Raw genomic sequence first — 21,175 nt, forward strand, 5'->3', positions numbered from 1 at the left:
TGTTCATTAGGCATGCCACTCTAACAGGTACCTATTTATTTCTTAATTAGGTATTCATTGCTTTTCATTATACCCTCAAAATAATACACACTATCCATTTATACAGCACAAGTTACATACTTGTGGCTCAACTCTGTTTTGGTTCTCTGGTGTAACAAATTAAGATTATCCCAATGTCAAATGACAAATCACTGTAAGTTAATTATGTGAGTTAATTATTCAAGCATTTAATGAACACCAACAAAAGAATCTTCCAAAAAACTTCCTGAAAAAAAATCTTGCATTACATATAGTGAGTTTGGCATGGGATCACTGCTAACGTAGCTAGCTTTATGATCAAACAAAAATCCATCCTTGCCATCCACTGCAATTTTCAAACATGTTTTAGCTGTCAGGAAGCAGCTGGAGGAGTTGAAATCAGACCACACACAGCACATGATGATAGCTCTATTAGCACAGTATCATACATTAGAGGTTTTTTCAACTCCATTTGGAACACGTATAGGCTCTGTCTGAAATGTCAGAGCTGGGAGAACTTCCCAGTCCTGCTGTGAATGCAACCAACAACGCGAATGGTTGTTGCTCTAACTGCATGCCCAGGTATGCAACATCCTACACTGCACTCTGGCTCCTGCTGGAAGAAGATGCAGGCCATGGAGGTAGAAAGGGACATGGTGCATGTGGAGACATGGGGAAGAGAATGCAGGGCACACTGCAGATCACTTCTGCTCCATAGCTCAAAACCAGCCCTGCAGCCTGAGCCCTGAAGCTGATGTAGACTAACTGCAGATGATTGAGGACTTCCCTCATTAGCATTCTTTGGTGTGACTCAGGCTTTGTGGTGGGAAAGAGGTTGAGCAATGGCACATTCAGCACTGTGGGAGCAGCTGCTCCTACAGCCACAGAGCTGAAAATAGAAAAGCAAAGCACCATTGCCTGCTCCTTTCAGCGCCTACCTTGTCCTTTACTCACGTGACAGAACCTAGAGGACAGCTCAAAAATTAGGGAGGTCATCGATCTCCTTGGCCCTTCTGTTGCATGGTAATGAGTTGCAAGGAAAGAAAGCTCACTTCAGCTGCACAGCCTGCTTCCTGCAACTTGTTGCACATGCTTTGGGACAGAGCAGTTCTAACCTGCCTCATCACTTTTGCCCACTAATTCCCACTTGCTTCTACTCTGTAAGCTGCTATGTGTTTTCCCAGTGGAAGTGCAGATCCCTATACTGTGAATTTAATTCATGATAGGTGTGTCCATATCAGGATTCTACACTAAGGGCCCAAAGTGATCTGCAGCATGTTAAAGGCACTAATTCAGGTCCTTGATGAGGATGCGATCCAGGCTGCTCACTGTTCCCCCCAGCATCCCAGTGTGACATGTAGCTGCTCAGCCTCTCCCAGGAAAGCCATAAGAAAAGCCTGGATTTGCCATAGGGATAATCTTCCTCACTGTGGCTGCTGGACATCTTAATGGTTGACTGACAGAACACTGCACTTCTTGCAACAGGTAGTATTCCTTGACATGGGAAGGACAGGGCACAATTATTCTTTTCAGCTTTGCAAAATGTGCTACCCAGTTGGTCCAACTCCCTCTCGAGCACAGGTTTCTTTTTTTTTTAAAACGACGCATTTTCCTTAGTAATTATACCTAATTTAAGCTTCTGCTCTGAAAATACATCTTGAAATACATGAATCCAAAGACCCTGAACTGACTATAATTTTATGACATGTATATAAACTCTACGGTTAAGCAGACAATACATCTGCTGCACAACAGTTATGCTTGCATACTATAGCTCTGTATTCTTCATTGCTCTTTCTTCTTTATTACATTACTTTAAAAAAAATTTTGATTATTCAACATAGCAAAAACTGTTTCCTAATGCAAAACTTAGCTTATGTATTAGCATTATTCCAGTTCCCTTCTAGCCTATGTAATATTAGCTATCTCTTGCTCTCTTTACAGGTTTTCATTGTAACACATTTGTTTAATTGTTCCTGCTGCTAAGAAAAAGGAGAAACAGGGAAAGCAGATAAGAGACTAGAATCTCATTTAACCCAAGTCAAATGAAACTCCTTCAATACAAATGGGTTTATTTCAGTTTATACCAAGGTAAGCTTAACAATAAAAACCAGGCCTTGCACCTTTCAACGTTTTCTCCAGCACAGCCTTACACATTATGCAGCATTAAGAAGTATGAAGAAATAATGAAACCCGGTTCAATTGTTATGTTATGGCTAAGGTTCATAATGCTTCAGCTGTGCAAAGTGTGCTTCTTTGGGAACATGCTGTTCTCTCCACCCACTCAGCCCTCTCCGATTCAGAACCTTTTCCTGTGAACATTATAACCTGGAAGACGTGTTGTGGGATGCTTTTCAGTTTCAGGACTGAAAACTGATGGCTTTGATCTTTTGTCTGATAGACAGTTTTTTATTAAGGGCAAAGACACAAACAACTTTGAGAAACACAGCAATGCAATTCATGAAAGTCAAATTTCACTATTCTGTACTTCGTTTTATATTTACAACGCAAAGAAGAAAAAACAATTAATACTTATTCCATGAACTCACTTCTATCTTTCAGAAGACAACAGTAAGCTATAAATAAAACTCCTGTAGTAGCTGCTAAGTATTTGAATATGCATTCTCTTATTTTAAAAGCCCTTTTATTTTCATTATTTTGTTTTTGCTTTTTTTTCACCTTCCATAGAATCATAGAACAGTTAGGGCTGGAAAGGACCTTAAGATCATCTAGTTCCAACTCCCCTGCCATGGGCAGGGAATGTTCTATGGTCCATGTTCTACGATGAGGCACCCATTTTGCAGGCTGATGGAGACTGTTGCCACACAGCCAGATGTTCCACCAGCTAGAAAAGACGGATCACAAAACTCTAACGAACTTCCCTTCAAGCAGAATAAAGCTGCAGACCCCCTAAACCAGCAGCCAGTGTGTAGGGCCCTGACTTCACCATGGAATAATTTCATTTTCCCCAAACCACTGAATAAGGTTGTTACTGAACTGTCTTGCTGTAAATCTAGATGTGTACTTACTCACACCACCTTATTTCCTTATTATTTTATGAGTGCAAGCTTATTTCACTTTGAAGTGCACTCTAGCATCTACATAAAGAATCAGTCAAGCAACTAGCATACTATAAATTTGTACAAGTGTGCTAACATAATTCTAACTTTATTTACTTTGCAAGAACTTCCCCATAAGGACAAGTCTTGAGATTAGAAAACCCCCAAGGTTTTCCTTCCTCTCCCCCCCTGGCATCCTCAAGGGCTTACAAAAAAAAACTTTAAGTCCTTCATTAAGACCTCTTTACTCACTTAGAAATGGATGCCATTTTCAAACAGTTCTGGAGATTTTCCAGAGCAATTTTAAGTGTAGGTGTATGTTTAGAAAAAGTATCACCTGTCTCTAAATATGAGTTTGTCTTTTGTAGGACTTAAAATGGGTCTCTCCCAGTGTACTGAGTTCTACATCTTCTGGCACTGGTTCTTTCCTTAAAGTTACCAATTCAGTTTTTTCAAAAAGCAATAACAAATGTAAAGAGAAACCACAAACAAGCTACAGAGTGTCTGAAGCACCTAGTTCTGCTAAAGGTTTTAATCTTTCCGGGGAAGGTCTAAGTGGACTATCCCCGTTTCTGAAGATTGTCAAGTTGAAAAGGTGGCAGATGAGAAGAGCTTTGGGAATCAACAGCTGCATGTACAGAAAAGGTTTCATTAATTTATTTTTTAAATAAATCCAATTCTCCAGCATGGCTGGAATGTGCAGTCTAAGTTCTCTTGAATACACACAAAAAGAGTAAGAAAGTTCCACTACAAAACAGCCCCTCAAACTAAGGAGATTTTTTTTACTATGATGCACTTTCCTATGACAAGTAGTTGTTAGCCAATCTTCTGGAAAAAAAAAACCAAAAAAACCCAGAAAGAAACTCCTTCTTTCCCACATTAAATGATTAAGAAACTTTGCTGGGGAAGAGAAAAATCACTGAATTTTTCATCATCTGCCTTCACCCCCATAAATTTATCTTATTCTTATGTTGTCTGGAGATTTTTTCAGTCATTGGAAGGAAGGAGAAAGAATGCAAAGTATCCAAAATTCAGATTTTTCAGACTTGTGTGGTTGCATCCATGGAGATTCAGCTCATGTTTTGTCAAAAGTTCCATACAATGGGTGGCTAAAACTAGAAAAAGAGATATCACACCCCATAGGCAAGAGTGCAACTAATCCAGCATTTGGAAAACAACTAGGACAGATGTCATGCCAAGAGCATCTGGTTGTCTCTAAATCATATAATGACTTTCAGAAGCACAGTCAGCTTTTGCGCACCTACTATCTCTTGTTTCAGCAGACAGGCTGAGGACATGGCCAGTTCCAAGAACTGTTAGGAGTTGGCTACTAGCCAGGGAAGAGCTACGCTATGGCAACTTTATCGTACATTGTCCTGGGTTTGACATATATAGAGAGAAACAATTTTTTTTTTTTTTTTTTTTGGGTGCTAACGTTCTTTTTGGCTAGGAGGAATTACTGATTGGAAGAATAATTCTGGGATTTAATCAGTGTATAGTGCCAATGGTTATTCCATAAATATCCAGGACATTTACAAGCGGGATAAGGCACTTCCACTTGGAGTGCTTCATGATAATACCCTGCTCCTGAATTAACACTTCACGTATCAAGAAGAACCTTTGAAGAAGACAACAAAACAGACTTAAGAACACGGGCCATGCAGACTTGAGGTGGGAATCCTTTTCACCTCTAGTTAGAATTCTAAACCACAGAGAAATAGGCACATATTTGACAAGACATGTAGATGTCTAAAACAGTTCTGATGAATTACATCCCAAAAATGGTTAGTTTTCTCCAGTAACTGTAAAGTCACAAGATAACTATATTCCATGCAAATATCCACAATTACTTAAAAAGAATCCCATCCCTATCAACTTAGTCCCCGCAGGACCTAAATGGGCAGCGTGAATTCATGTAGTTTGATCCCAGCTAGTGTATAATTCATTGCCAAAACATCATAGATGACCTCAACAATGATGAATACTGGATAAACCTTACATCATGGAACTGTTGCTCAGTACACTTACACTTTTCCTCACAGCCTTCACAAGCATTCCTGGATTCCTCTTTGGTGCTAAGCTCTCACATAGCAGTACCCATGAGCAATACCTTGTACTCCCTCCAGTTGGCAAAATGCTTTTGTCCCATGCTGGTGCAATTTATTGGCCTCTATTACTCATGTTTTTGTCACCTCTTGTCTAGACTAAAACAATGCAATACTCCTGGGCACAGTGCCATTAGCTTCATAAGAAACAGGGAATTCTGGAGGAAAATGTTTCCTCCAGCAAATTCATGAAATCTGCCCCTTGTTCTCTCTATTATCTGGAAAAAAAAAAGTACTAAGTCTTGCTCAGGGTTTCAGTTTTTATTTTACAAGCATTTAATTGCTTCAACCCTGCATAAGGTCCAAATAAACCTCTGTGATGAAAACCATGATTAGCATGTCCATGTCTGATGCAAAACAGAACTCTCCCTCATAATCATAAAGCTCACTTTTCACATGGGGAATTCACATGGCTTTATGGAATGAATTTCCAAAGAAAATAAGGACGCTCCCACCACTCAAGAAAAAGACATGCTGTCTCAAATATGCCATACAGCATCCTGTATGCCTTTTAAATAGCCCCAGTCTGAAACAAACCGTGCTCTGCACAGGGAGAGGAAGAAGGGGAAAGACCAACCTACATAAGCAAAGAGTCACACGCATTGCTTAATGAGCTAGTGGAAGGAACTCAGATAAGATGATGACAAATGCAGTACAACAATGCCTGTAGAATTGAAAAGAATGGGATACCTGTTCATACATGTGAACAAATTTTAGGGAGAAAAGATTATAATGCACCATAGAGAAAATCTGTGACAGCTATGCACAATCTATTGACAGATACGCAGGAGTCCTACATTATGAAGAAAACAATGGTTCAACAGAAAATTAAAGTTCCAAAGTGAGGAAATTTCAGATCTCTCTCTGCCATTGTAGGTGTAACTTTCCCCTCTGTGTGTGTGCATGGCTGAGCCCCAGGAATACAGGGCTTCTAGATGACTTCAGAGGAAAATCTGCCAGAACTTCTTAGCATGAGAAAAAAGTGTGTTACATCTTAGCCTTGTTCTTGGATATGGGTGAATGAAGATGTTCTGACTGAAATTTCGCCCCCAGAATTCATGCCTGAGGCAAACATCTGGCATGGAAAACATGAACCAAATATTTAAGGCTTTTAAGCTTATCCATAACTGAAAATAGGATCTTATAAAGAGAAGGGTCAGGCAACTGGAACAACAGGCACTGCTACCAGCCGCAGCAGAGTAACAAACTTAGGCCAAATTACTCAGAATAATAATATTTCTACCCTGAGCGATCTGTTTTTACAGTAGAAAATGACCTGTTATCTTTAGCTTTTGAATCTTGACCCATGTACAATTTAAAATTCACTTCTTCATCTAAAGTGCTACTCAGAATTTGATTCCAAGTAGCAAACAACTATGCCAGAAAAATTACTCAGATAAACGAAGAAAGATCATCGTAGCAAAGATGATCTTATATAAGAAAAGGCAGATGAATTTTCTCGGTTTCCTTACATATATGGCAGCCTCAGATCACTTGCCAAATGAAAGATTATAGAATTTTCTAATATATGAAAACTTCAGCAAAACCTGAGACCAGGATGGCATCAGTTATAACATATGCCCTAAACCTGGGGCAAATTCAGATACTGAGGTACAAGACATAGAAAAGTAGCTGACAAATCATTTGAAAGTAAGTGCACAACCAATAAATGTCATTAATGCACTCCCTAAAACCAGAGAGAGCTGTGACAGACATTTTATCACACCTAAACAAGAAAGCTTCGGCGCAGCAAAGATGGTTAGAAAATCAGACTGGAGAACAGAGCTAACAAAAGACTTGAACAAAGAAGACTTTTCACTGTGTTATTAATCCTAATTTTAGGGAACAAAATCAATAGAATATCATAATTTATATATAGAATGACAGAGAAATGCCTATTTTCTGTACAGGACAATAAACAGACTAAAATACTTTGTATATAATATTGTGCATATATTCTGCACCCATTTAAAAACTATTTGTCAGAAATTTTATACTGACTGGAGTTACAAGAAAGCCCAAACATAGCCATACATGAGAAGAATGACCAAAAAAAAAAAAAAAATCTGTTTATTTTATGTATTTATTTGACATGTCGGTTTCTAATGAAATTCACTCTTCTTTCATTAACATTTACATTGTATTCTGAGATTGTAAGATGAAAGTACAAACAAACTTAGATTTCTGTTGAAGAAAAAGGTTCTGAAACTCAATACTCAAATTCAGGAGCCTGAATTCAGCCTACATATTAGCTGATGATACTGAGCTCATAAAAATAACCTTTCTGCACTGTTTTAGTTGGCAGTACCATTGTCATTCCTGCAAGGAACGGAGTACACTCTGAAATTAGTATAAACAAGCAAATGATTAGTGGCAAGGAAAAAAAAGAATGAATAACCAGAGTGTCACAAGCAGAGTTACAGAGTCCAGAAACATACTATTAATTCTAATTCTTTTCTCTTTCTTACCTACAGTACAGAGGTAGGAACCCAGTTTGTTCCTGTTTAAGTTCCTTCTGTAACTCTGTAATAATAACACTAACCCAAACATCTAGTTTCCTGAAAACCAGTGCCTTAAATGTAAGGTCTCAGTACTACTTTACAGTAGGAGAAAAAAAGAACAATATTTGCATTACCCAAAATTTCAAGACATCTTTTTCCTATCTGCTATCTTAAGAACCCTCTAAAACATGTTTTAGGTTTTCTGGTCCCTTTTGATTACTCATTCTGTATATTATTTGTAAGCTGAACTTCTGCAATGGTCTTTGAGAAAACTTTCTAATCAGTGATCTTTATACATTATGTAGATTAGGAAACTTATTTTTTGCAAACAGGAATGCAATGATGCATCTATTAATATTTTCTGGCATACAGAGTATGATTTGAGGAATTAAGATCAGTTATGTCAAAAATGGTAACAACAAAATGTTAGAGGAAAATAACAAATTATAAACAAATCACAAAACAGGAAATAACTTCATAAATTTAAAAGGCTGATGAGATGACACATGGATGACAAGCCTCACATTCCCTTGTGACAAAGAGTAACTTCTTAGTGTTTCAAGAACCTGATACTTGGGGACATTCTCTCAACTGCAGTTTTCATACAGCAGTGATGGTACCTTAACACAGACACCTGTTATGTAGCACTGAAAAGAATCTGACAAAGGTAACATAAAATATGCTTACCCCATCAGATTATGTTTCCTGTTAATATGAAAACCAGTAGATTTTTTTTACATTTATTTCTCAGCACAAAAGGATAATCTCATTCCAGGTATTCAATCAGACACTAATATAGCTGTATGCTTAAAACTGGCATTTTACATAGTATACTTTAAAGACCCCAAACAACCGTGATACCAGCAGGACCATTCAAATCACATAATCAGCCATGTGCACAAGCACTTTAGGAGATAAAGACAGAAGCTTTAACTACCTTGACAACATATTGCAGAAGTTACAGAACACTTTGATAAGATTGTCATCACTACCTGAAACACAGCCATCAAATTACACTAACCTAAAAACAGCTATTACAGTTTGCTGAGTGGATACATGCAATTTCTTTTGTTTCTCTTTTGGATTTAAGATTACAGTAATTTTTATATCTACCTCAGATTACCCAAAGTGTAAATATTAGATAGAAAACAAGATCATGAGCTCACCATTATCATCATGGGAATACTCTATTCCAGAAACAGTGCATCTTCGGAAAACCATCTTGTTTTCAGTAAGTGTCCCAGTCTTGTCTGAAAAGATAAACTGCACCTGACCTAAGTCTTCTGTGATATTTAAAGCTCGGCACTGCAGCTGCGTGTCTGTTTCTTCATCATATAAATCTTTATCTTGATGAATGAAGTACACTTGGCAGATTTTAACTATTTCAATGGATACATACAAAGAAATCGGAATCATAACCTATAATACACAAAAAGAAAGAGAATTGGGAGAAAAAAAAAGAAGCAAGATACAACAAATTAGTAAAATCTAGTTAACTTGGTACTAGACTAGGACATAAAGAGGCTAGGTACATTAAGCATCTATTGTAAAGTTATTATCATGTTTGAGAAGAGTTTATTTACTTTGTTATATGAGGAAAGCCTATAGGGAATTGCAGAGCTGAAATGCATTACTATGTCCAGAAGGGCAATTATCAAAACTTGGACAGAAGCAAATCCTTTTTAGTGGTAATAAGGCTATCTTGAAACTAGCTGGGAAAGGAAAAGAAAAAAAACACAACAAAACCCAATCTAAAACAGACACTACAGTGAGAATCCTATAAATGTGAAAGAATTGGATAAGCGTAAGTAATAGACTGTTTACAAATCAACCTTGCAGGAATACAAGAAACAAAATGAGAAGTGTTAATCTCTCCACAGGAATGATGCTTTTGGCCTTGGCTTTGGCAAGGCAGACAATGTGAATGAAGAACACATTCTGTAATTGCTGAAGAAGGAGATGTGAGAAGAAGTTGCACCAGAAAAGATTTTCAACTGCTTCCTGAGGACTGTCAAAACTCCATGAAATACCTCATGTGTACCTCAGTTTTTCTCTGCAGATGTTTTTCATGACAGAAATTCCTGATTGCATACATTATTTAGCTTGCTGAATTAGATATGAGGGATAAGTTACAGCATGTGTGTAGCTGTAAGTGACAAATGTGTCTATTTAAACAAAACCTACAGTTAAAGGTTGGCATTTAAGGAATTTTGTGGTGATACGTTTTAGCAAATATCATATTATTGGACCTTAGAGTAAAAAGTAATTTAATATCCTTTTTCCATTCCTTTCTATAAAGGAGCTGCTCCCCGAGTAATGCAGTCTCCTCTAGTGTCCCCCTGGGCATATGTCCATATGTCCCAGTGACATGAGTCTCTGTTATCTCTCTTAGTGTATCGCAACCTTCGCAACTGAACACATTTCTATCCAGAACCAAAGAACTTCTATCAGGATTTGCTATGTAGTTGAGCTACAAAATTAAGAGCTGTCTATTTGGAAAGTGGTAAAAAATGCACACAACCTATGTTCATATCAGCACACTGTACACAAAGTGGCACCCACAGTCTTTGAGATGCTGTTCCACAGTGGGTGGATATGAGGCATAATGCCTGTATTCTCCAAACAGAGCCCATTGCATTCTATCTCCTCCTACTTGTTTAAAATAAAACAAAATACCCGAGTCTTTTGGGGAGGGTTCTCAGATAATTATCTTCTCAGATGCCAAGGTAACTCTGACAGCTTACTGTATCTACCAGTTTGGTTATTCTTCAGAGAAGTTATCATTTTACCCCTGGGTAGACCACTACTGTTATTTAATTTAGCTTTCTGGTTATATATTATCACATTCCCTACAGTTAAAATATAATTTTAAAGTGGCTAGATGTACTTGGTTTTAGTGCTTGATTAGCTTAGTGCCTTAGATTACACGCCTTAGTGGTAGAAACGGTACTATACATGCATTTATAGCTTTATTACAGAAAACTATGAACAGAGATGACAACATGCACAACTTGATTACCTGGAAAACTATGATCACTGTCAGAAATAAATATACTGAAGCTAAAACAGGGGACAAGTATTTGCCATCAGGCCCTGGAACATCAAAAACTGGTTTCTTCTTTTCACCATATTGCCATACCCATAGGCCATGACCTGCAGAAGAGTTGGAAAGAAAGAAAAATTAACTCCAATGCTTATGGTATGAATTTGTTCTTAGAGTTATGTGAATAAATGGTATTTGTTTTCAACTACTCTGCATGACTTTTGAAAAAGGACCCAAACTCATTTTTTTTCTGCCTTGGGATTTGGAGTTTAAGAAAGGGGTTTGCCTGGCCTTACAGACAGAATCCGAGAGTCATTTCACGTAAGTTTATCCAAATAAAGTGAGCTGACTAGTCTAAATTAGTAGTTTAAGCTCTTTCTCTAATCAGCAGAGAAAACTAAACTTCAGAAGGTAAATCATTTCAGTGATATTCAATTTGTTAAAATGAAAGAACTCCATTGCCTGCACTAAGTATAACACCAGCCAATTATTACTAAACTAGTTTCAGATGGGTAAAGGCAGGATGGACTTTAACGTTACCGTGTGAATCTTACCATGTTTAGAGAACTACTGAAATAACAGCATCAGCAGACTCAACAGCATGGAAGCTGAGGAACTAAAACCAGAAGAAATCCTAATCCTTGCTCAAAACTTTGTTTTTTATTGATTGTGCTGATAACCAAATAAAGATACGATTACTCTTGTTACCATTATTTTGGGAAAGTAGCATTCTTAAGGAGACAGAAAGCTGCCTTTTTAAGTACAGCACTAGGATTTGCAGTCTTAAAAGACCTAAAAATGGTATGCCTGATGTTTTTAAGACTAAAAACAAAGAATTCCCACACATGATAAGAAGCATTCAAGCTATTTTCACTGCATTTTGAAAATTGACAAAAAGGATGAAGGTCTACTTTAAAAGTAATCTTTTGTAAGTCACACCTGACAAGGTCTTTTACATCTTGATACATAAACCCAGCATTGAACTCTTGAAAAATAATAACAATAAGTAAGCCATGTAAGCAACTTATTTTGCCTCTGTACTACCAGTATTGCCATACTGATGCCTATATTGATGTCTATATTTTTATTCTTGAGAGCAAATATTGGAAACCCCACACTGACAAGGTCCTATATTGAGACTTCTTGCATAAATACCCTGACACAGATTTTCAAAATAATTAGTTAAGTGTCATATCTCCACTCACACTTTCTTGACAGAAGGTACGTGAAGTGCCTGACTCTCACAGGACATAGCTTTGTATATCTTGAAGCACTAGGCATCTCTGTTTTCAAAAAGCACATTTCTTTCCAGCTGTGTTTGGTTGTTAGCACCTCCAGCAGTTTGCTCTGGCCTTCTGCTGGAGGTTTCTAGCCTTGTGGCAGAAATGACAGAGGTGAAGGTGTTTGTGTTACCTGCTCTGTGCCTGTCTCCCATTCACATTCATGCAAATCAGGAGTTTCAGCTAAACCAAAGCCACTGCAGCATGCACCCTGCTGCCACTGCTATGGGGGCAATACCTCGGGTGCAGAGGGGACAGCTGTAGGCGTGACTCCTTGCCATTAACCTACAATGGCACTTGAGTCCTGAGGACTGGGCTCCCCCAACACTGAGACACTACAAAAGACTGTCATGAACTCAGTGGAAACAAATTGGCTGGCTGATTCACAGCTGGAAATACTCATCTTTAAGCAGCATTTAACAATACCTGGAAAAAGGCACACAGAAATGTATTAAAATGCCATAAGATTGTTATTAAACTACACCACGGTTGTTAGGAAACATTCTGGTGTTTATGCCATATGACTCACACACAAACATTACAGAACATACAAACATTAAGGATATGGAATTCATATGCCATGTGTAAAGAATAATTGTAGGTGCCAAAGGTAAAAATTCTTTCTCACAAATGAACAGAAAAAAGGCTTGAAGAATATTAATGTGAACCTTAGTTTTCCTTAGACACTCCATGAAGTCTAGAGAGTCTTCTACTTGGTTTTTACAGGTTTAGACTTTTATTTAGTTCTTTTAGGTTTCAGCTGCAGTTTAGAGACAGTGTGTCAATGTTGTGCACTGTGCCCTTGATTTAATAAATAGTACTGTGGAATTGCACTGTGCTAATTATGTTTATTCTCTGCTCATGAATTACGTTGTTGACTGAGTAATGGCGTGTTATACTCTATCACCTGTAATTTTGAGAGGACTACATATAAAGTGGCTTCTTTTGGATGCTATCAAGAGTTGTAGAATTTAAACTTTCAGACCTCTGGTACTAATAACATGTATTTGATTGATACTAAGAAGCTACTTAGATGAGCTTATACATCAAGACATTTTGATTTCAGAGAAGAAAAACAACAAAAATGAAGACAATATGGAGGCAGATTTATGTATTTCACATTTTTGCAAACACATATGTTTTTGATGAAACAAAGTACATGAATCCCAAAAGAGCCTGATACCTAAGTTTCTAGCTTTAAAGAGCACTTACCAATGGCAGAAAACAGACACATGATTAGAAGTATTAGGACACACCAAAGGACATCGGCGTTCATCTGTCTTTCAAGTTTACTGCGTTTGTAACGGGGTCCATTATTGTTTAACAAAGCTTTGGTCTCGTGCCCTGCAGAAGTAATTACATCAGATGATGTCATATGGATTTTTATTATTATTTTAAGGAAACTATAAAAAGGTGGTATGTCTCATCAGACAGAAAACCAGCTTTTACCTGCATAGATTACTATTCCTGCAACCTCTTCTGTATTTCTAATGGTACATCCACGTAACAAAAGATTTTCTTTGAACAGTCCATCCTTTTTTCCACTCTTATGTACACTACAGAAAAATTAAAAACAGAACAAAGCACAGCATGGCAAAACATTAAGCTTTTTAAATCATACTACTCTGTAATATACGAACCCCAGGAAACATCATCAAGGTTTTGTCAACCTGATGGTGAAATATTCCCTTAGATCTTCCTCCTGGGAAGATTCTCTGACAGACTTTGAAAACTAAGAATAACCTACCCAAGAATCCCAGACATGCAGCAATCCAGCTGGAGCAGTACCAGTTGCTGTTGGATATACAAATGTACTGGACAAATGCTCACTAGGGACAGGCAAACCAAATCTACAGCACGTGTGCAGTGTAATGCTTTGAAAATGTATTGGACTTTCTATGCATGTGAAAATTGCATGTGCAAATTGACTTGCATGTGCACATTGAGTTGTGCAAATTGACAATCCACCTAAGAGCAGCTGGTTAGTGTACAAGATTAACCCACTATTCACATGTTCTTATCAAAGAAACCCTGGAAAGAAATACAGTGAAACTGGGAAAGGACTCCACTTCAGAAGCAGTGATACTATGGAACATGTGCCAGGGATAATACGCACCAGTTCAGTGACAGAGAAAGAAAAAAATCTCCATGTGCTCATCAGCGAGAAGAAGAGAAAATCCTTTCAGAAGTGTCTCCCTGACTCTTTCAGAAAGACGACCTGCACACTGATGATTTCTACTGACTAGCTCCAAAACACAGGAGAAAAATGGAACAAAGTGATCTTTCCACTACAGTGTACTGTCTGCTATGTATGGACTGACTCAAATTCAGCTGTCAGGAAAATACAGAAAATAACCTTCTGAGAATTAACAGTCACCAGGGAAATGCTAAACAGTAACCACAACAATTAAAAATAGCATTAGAATGTTTTATTAGGTAAAAAAGCCAAACCAAATAATAATTTTGGACTTTTTCTAAATGAATAAAATTTAATCAACTGCAGTATCCCAATGCTTCAGAGAAGACTAAAGCAAAGTCAGAAATGTTTAAATGTTCTGCCTTCATTTTCAAAGCATCAAAATCATCACACATCCAAAGTCTAAAATATGGACTGCAGTAAAAAATAGTAAAGCTGCGTTTTTAAGAGAAATCCTGGAAAAGCACATGTGCTATACTGAAATAAACATTGTGCTGTTGCAGTGCTGAATTTTATGGCTACCTGGATTCAAGCATTTAAAATCCTGTGTCTCCCAAAATGTGCTAACTGGCTTAAAATTGTGTCTTTTATAAGGTGGAGTTCTTTTGTCCTGGGTTCTGAGTAGAGACCAGAAATAAATGGAGAAGGGAGAAAGCAGATAACATCAAGTTTGCCATTCTCATACAAAAATGAAGGCTTTTTTTTATCAGGAGAGAACTTCTCCTGCTCATCCCATCCCTCCCTGCCAGCCTCAGATACAAGAGCAGAGGTTTTGCTTCTATCCTCTTCAGCAAACTTTCGTAAACCAGTGCCTCACCTTTTTCCAAAGGAGCTTCAAAACCTGGGTGCTGCCTAACAGCGGTCTTTGCAGTGTGTCAACAGGTGTAAGCACTGATTGCCAGCTGGAGAATCACCCATGTTTGGCTGGATTTAGACTATGGGAAATAATTTCTTAATGATTCTATACTGTAGAAATTACACTACTAACAAGATTCTGCCATTCCTCTGCTTTTTAAGGATGAATTCTACATTAGCCTTTCTCATAAATCATGAGGATGCTAGTTTGAGTTTCCAATAAAGTCTCTAATTGATAATTATGATTCCTGTTAACAAATGTGTCTTTAAAGATAAACCTGCTTAAGCATCAATTGCTCTGCCTTATGATTTTATAGCCTTCATCAGTTTTTTACACTTCACAGTAAGACTGGACTGTGACAGGTATATTGCACATGGCAATCTTTATATACAATTACTTGTGTATTTGTTCTATACAATTATATCTTTTTTCTAGTAATCTTAGCTTATACAATATAACTATGGGTATAGTAATTTCTCACCACTCACTGACCAATGCCCAGCCCAACCCGAGCAGCGATCAGTCTCTTCCAGGTAACTCCCCCCAGTTTATATACAGGGCATGATGTGCTCTGGTATGGAATACCCCTTTGGCTAGTCTCGGTCAGGTGTCCTGTTTCTGCTTCCTCCCAGTTTCTTGTGCCCCTCCTCACTAGCAGAGCGTGAGAGACTGAAGAGTCCTTGATCAAAGTGCTACTGAGCAATATCTACAACATCAGTGTGTTGTCAACATTATTCTCAGACTAAAGCCAAAACAGCACTGTACCAGCTACTAGGAAGAAAAATAACTCTGTCCCAGGTGAAACCAGGACAAGTATGTGTACAGTAATTTAAGCATGCCCATAATCCTAGCTTATACAACTGCTCCAAAGCAATGGTGCAGCGTCTGAAGTTAAGACCCCAATCTACTGCCCTCACCCACAGGCTGAGCCTTCTCACCACAACTCATCCTTACTTGTGCTTGGTATGGCTTTTCACTTTTCCATATCCAAATGAAGTCAGTCAACCCACCTGTTGCTCACCAGACCTTTAGAAAACATGGATGGAATCAAGATCTGGGAGACAGAAGCTGGCAGGGGTACTAGAGGAAACTCACTGTTTCCTTCTTGTCCTCACTCCCAGTGACTCACTAACAGAACATATAGATAAGGCAATTGGACACTGGTTTCTTTTTTGTTTTTTTTTTTTTGTGTTTTGTTGGGTTTCTTTTTCCCCAGGAGAGGTGGTATCACTAGAATACATTAAAGAGACATCACTGTATAGATTTACACATTTTTTTCCCTTAAAAAGTTGTAAAATGATTTTATACTAATTTGGGTTTGCTATCTTATGACAAGCTTTGAAATATAAATACATACATGTATTCATATTATTATTATAACAGTTCCTTGCTATACTTATTTTGGTATGATCAGATAAAGTTTTCTGTTCTTGTCTAATAATACAATTTTTACTTTCACAAAAAAGCTGAAAATCCAGAATGCCAACTCCTTCTCCTCCTTTTCCTTTGCCCATATACATGCAAAACAAGTTTTTAAAGCTGATTTTGTTATTTTTGGAACCTGGAATGGGATTTTTGAAAGTATGCCATGCATACTGTACATAATCTGGCTAGACCCATACAGGCAGGGGGCATGTAAGGTTTTACTCTATTCTTTTTGCACAGAAGACTTCCTGGGAAATAAAAATGAGGCTACCTGAGGTTGCAGAAATTGCAAAACATTAGTAAACTAAGCACCTGAATAGAACTGGTAGTCTGTCTATCTGCACACACAGTGTGTGTTCAATGCAGATTGTGCCAATATAACTGAAGAAGTCATATGTAGTAATAATGTGCATACTACACTTCCGCACATATAGGTTAGGTCCAGGCTCATCTCAGTGCATTTTTAAATATAAAGAGCTCCTTTGATTCTAATGTCTTTGTTGACTAATTTTCTGGGAATAGAAATATTTGTGTATGTGTGTGGTAAACACGTAAAAATTCTGTTTTCCAAAGTTAGTCTGAAATGGGATCACTATAGGTAATGAATATAGCACAGGCAGGCCAGGGTAAAAGGAGATATAATAAAAAAAATCATAAAAATATTGCAAATGAAAAAAAAAAGTTTTAATCAAGCTTGGAAACCTAAAAAGTGGTCAGAACTTCAAGCAAGCTTCAAAAGTAGTGTCTCAGCACACCTTTTACATATGGATTTCTTGAAAGTTTATTATTTCATAGCATCCCTATTAAAGTATCTCAGGAACATTTTAGTTGAGCTGTTATCAGCTGGGAGCTATCTGAACCTTTCTTTCAAGCAGTAACTATTGGTAAGATTTCTGAGTAAGAGTTAAGATCTGAGTTTGATGCAGTAATGAAACGTTTCAGTTCAGATGTGCAAATCACTATTCAACTTACTAATGTATCATTTGAAATAAACCCATGATTTCATGATACTAATCAAGGAAATCTAAAAAGAGGGGAAGAAAAAGCCTTTTCCTGTGATAAATAAGGAAATTGAGAGGTTTTTTGTTGAGAGGTTGATCCCCACTTAAGTTCAAACGCCCAGTGATCCTTTAGTTGTGGATCTCTTGCAGCATAACTGATGAGACCAGAAAATCACCTGAAGCTTTCTGCCAGATTTAAAACCGATGTCTTGGCTTTTTGCTGTGGCAAAATATATTCTTATCATTTGCAAAACATCAAAATATAACAAAGATTAAAGAGAATCAATATTGAACAACAGCTTTTGAAAAGATGTTACCATGTTTTCTGAACCATAATTCAAATGGTTCTGCAATTTACAACCTACAGTAGTTTTCTACATGGACTATCAGAATCATATCACAGAATGATTTGAGTTGGAAGAAACCTTAAAGATCATCTAGTTCCAACCTTCCACTAGACCAGGTTGCTCAAAGTCCTATCCAACCTGGCCTTGAACACTGACAGGGATGGGGCAACCACAGCTTCTCTGAGCAGCCTGTGCCAGTGCCTCACCAGCCTCACAGTGAAGAATTTTTCCCTAATATAGAATCTAAGTCTCCCCTCTTTCAGTTTAAAGCCATTCTCCCTCATCCTGTGACTACATGCCCTTGTAAAAAGTTCCTTTCCAGGTTTCTTGTAGGACCTCTTAGGTATTGGAAGGCTGCTACAAGGCCTCCCCTGAGCCTTGTCTTTTCCAGGCTGAACAAGTCCAACTCTCTCAGTCTATCGTCATGGAAGAGATGCTCCAGCCCTCTGACCATTTTTGTGGCCCTCTTCTGGACATGCTCCAACAGGTCCATGTCCCTTTTGTGTTGGGGGCCTCAGAGCTGAACACAGTACTGCAGGCAGGGTCTCTTAAGAGCAGCAGAGTAGAGGGGCAGAACCCCCTCCCTCAACGAGCTGGTCACACTGCTTCTGATGCATCCCAGGATACAGTTGGCTTTCTGGGCTGTGAGAGCACACTGCCGGCTCATGTTGAGCTTCTTGTCAGCCAATATCCCCAAGTCCTTCTCCTCAGGGCTGCTCCCAATCCATTCTCCACCCAGCCTGTTGTGCTTAGGACTGCCCTGACCCAGGTGCAGCACCTTGCACTTGGCCTTGTTGAACTTCACGAGATTAGTACTGTCCCACCTCTCAAGCCTGTCAAGGTCACTCCAGATGGCATCCCTTCTATCCAGTACACAAGTAAATATACAATAAAAGACAAATTTATACATATCTTCTACAGTACTCAACCCCTGCTCAATATTTTGGGAACTAAGATTCACACACATGAAATTTGCTAGAAAAGCTGCCAAACTTTCCATTTCCATATCTGGAAATGTCATTTCTGCAGTAGGGTAGGCTCTCTATTAATGCAGACAGTTACACACCCTCATGCAGTAATGTCTAATACTAAACTTTTATCTTTAAATGAACTGTAGGGCTTTGAGCTGCTAAATAAAGCAACACATTTTCCCACACTACAACTTGATGTAGTTTCGAAAAACCTGTCCTGATTTACCCAGTTGACAGTACATCCTACACAATCTGCGACATCTGAGAGTAGTAACTAAGGTGGTAAATAGCATCACTATAAAAAACTCCCCAAGGTCCAGCAATTTACCTTGTGCCGTTTATGCAATTCAATACTGCTTATCACTCCTAATCAATATGGGTGATAAATCATTGTATTCTAAACAGATTAAGTGTCTGTTTAACTCTCTTCACTAAAATTTAGACAAAAATTAAATACCCTGGGCTTTCACTCTCCATAGTTACATACTTTAGAAAACTAAGTCATGCAAGAGTGCATCTCCCAAGTCACCACTATCAGCATTCATACACACTGCAGTCCTGGCTATGTTAGAAGCAAAGTGCTTTGTATATATTAGAACATTTTCTTCTGAGCAGGACTGATTGGCCGGAGACATTAGCACCCTGTTACTGCAGTTTTGTTTGTTTAGAATCAAGTCAAGTGCCATAGGTGATTCTACAAGCACGTCCATTTTGTGAACCAACTGCTTTCTTTTGTCTGTATGAGAGGAAAGGAATTCTGCCATAGCTGGGGAAATACCAGTTTTACCTTCTGATTTTCCTCAATGACACATATTAAAAGAAACATCAAACAGACCCATCTTCATAAACGCAGTGTGCAAAAGATTGTGTTTGTTTGCTGGCTCTCTTAGACCGGTTTTCTATTTCCTCCCATTTCCAGATGAACTTCTTTTGATTCATGGAGGGAAGGAAAGGGAGAAGCATGTCTGTAACTGCACTGCTTCATGCATTAATTTCTGGAGTGTAAACTGATCAAAGCTGACAATTAAATCCATTTTAAGGAATTGAAACGTGAGGCTTCCATCCATTCTCAAGTGAGAATCCACTAAAAAAAGCCTTAAATACACAGCCCTTATAAAGATGCAACTTACAGAACACAGCTCAAAACAAACTATCGTTTATTTTATTCTATATTAGAGAAAAGTAGTGTTTACTGAATGATAGTATATGAAATACTCACATGTAACCTCGAAACCTACTTAAGTCATTGTTTGGCTTCTCGCATTCAATGACACTGGTGAACTTCAAGGGGTCAAATTCTGAGTCCTGGAATAATAAAAGTGTTAATTACTTAGGGCAAAGACTTGCAAATTATAGCCAAAATCACTTTATTTTCTAGCTTTTAATATATTAAAGTCTTTTTTTTTTTTTTTTCCGAAGGCAGTCAAATAAATGACACTGATCACTGGCACTGAAAATCACAGGGATCTGAGTGCCAAAATTCCTTAGATGTCTTCCAAAATCTTCCTTACAAGTATGACTTTTTTGTTTTGAATGTGAGTTTCTAAAAGTGTTAGATAGAAGATGCCAAGCCCAGAAGTCAAATGTTTTTGTTCTGTAATGGAAAAATGAAATTTATCTTGAAAGGCTCTAACTATTCAATAGTATTGACATACTCCATGTTCAGTGAAGCTACGGGAAATCTAGGACAATGTAAGTCAATACACTGCCAATTATGAAAAAGCTAATGTGAGCTTTTGAAATATTAGAAGACTTCTTAATCGCTTTATGCTAAAAAAGATGAATTAATCTACTACAGCAAATTACACACATATAGCAGAAGAACTTTTTCCTAATTAACACTTAAAAATCTTCTCAATTCTCTAGCTCATTAGTCTGAATTTAGTATTTCTGCTGACTAATTAAGTTTACCTGTAGTTAGCATGTTGTTGTGTCTGAGGAAAACATCCTCACACAGCATAATTACTTGATTTTGTTAAATAAAAATCAAGGCTCTCCCTTTTTTGCCAGACCAAACAAACCGTACAATGAAATCAGAGATAGTCAGTCCTGGTGCTGCTGAGAAGACTATTTGCCTACATCAGTGAGGACTAGCTTTAGAAAATCACGTTGAATACCATTTGAATGAAAGAACCAATTATGAATTACCATATTATAAGCTTTCCACAATGGTAACACTGCAAATGTTATGTTTTATAATGGTTTTGCTGAGCAGCTGTAGATCCCAACCACTACTTTTTAGAACACACTATGGGAACAGCTAATGGAGAATCAGTAACCAAAGGACAGACACAATCTTATTGCCAGCTTCCCTGAAACAGGTGTGTCTTTTTTTTGATATTGACTCTGCTCAGAAGAGCTGTAAGCAACTA

The 21,175-nt window shown here is 37.8% G+C and overlaps 1 protein-coding gene across 2 annotated transcripts in view; it reads right to left on the reverse strand.

Annotated features, from left to right (window-relative positions):
- Window positions 1-21,175, reverse strand: part of ATP10A (ATPase phospholipid transporting 10A (putative)) — a 109,338-nt gene that overhangs the window by 32,132 nt on the left and 56,031 nt on the right. Inside the window, exons 3-7 of one of the 2 annotated variants that reach the window (XM_057404462.1) lie at window positions 20,023-20,108; window positions 13,456-13,562; window positions 13,219-13,350; window positions 10,703-10,836; window positions 8,850-9,102 (exon numbers count right to left, since the gene is read on the reverse strand). In XM_057404462.1, the coding sequence (XP_057260445.1) occupies window positions 8,850-9,102; window positions 10,703-10,836; window positions 13,219-13,350; window positions 13,456-13,562; window positions 20,023-20,108 (712 nt within the window). Of the gene's footprint in view, window positions 1-8,849; window positions 9,103-10,702; window positions 10,837-13,218; window positions 13,351-13,455; window positions 13,563-14,725; window positions 14,928-20,022; window positions 20,109-21,175 lie in introns of those variants that run through there. The other variant, XM_057404463.1, reaches the window with a different exon arrangement.

The sequence above is a fragment of the Pezoporus wallicus genome, unplaced genomic scaffold (genome assembly GCF_028554395.1).
Source record: "Pezoporus wallicus isolate ANWC-B61680 ecotype Strahan unplaced genomic scaffold, APGP_CSIRO_Pwel_v1 contig_5787, whole genome shotgun sequence".
In the NCBI taxonomy this organism is placed as follows: domain Eukaryota; kingdom Metazoa; phylum Chordata; class Aves; order Psittaciformes; family Psittacidae; genus Pezoporus; species Pezoporus wallicus.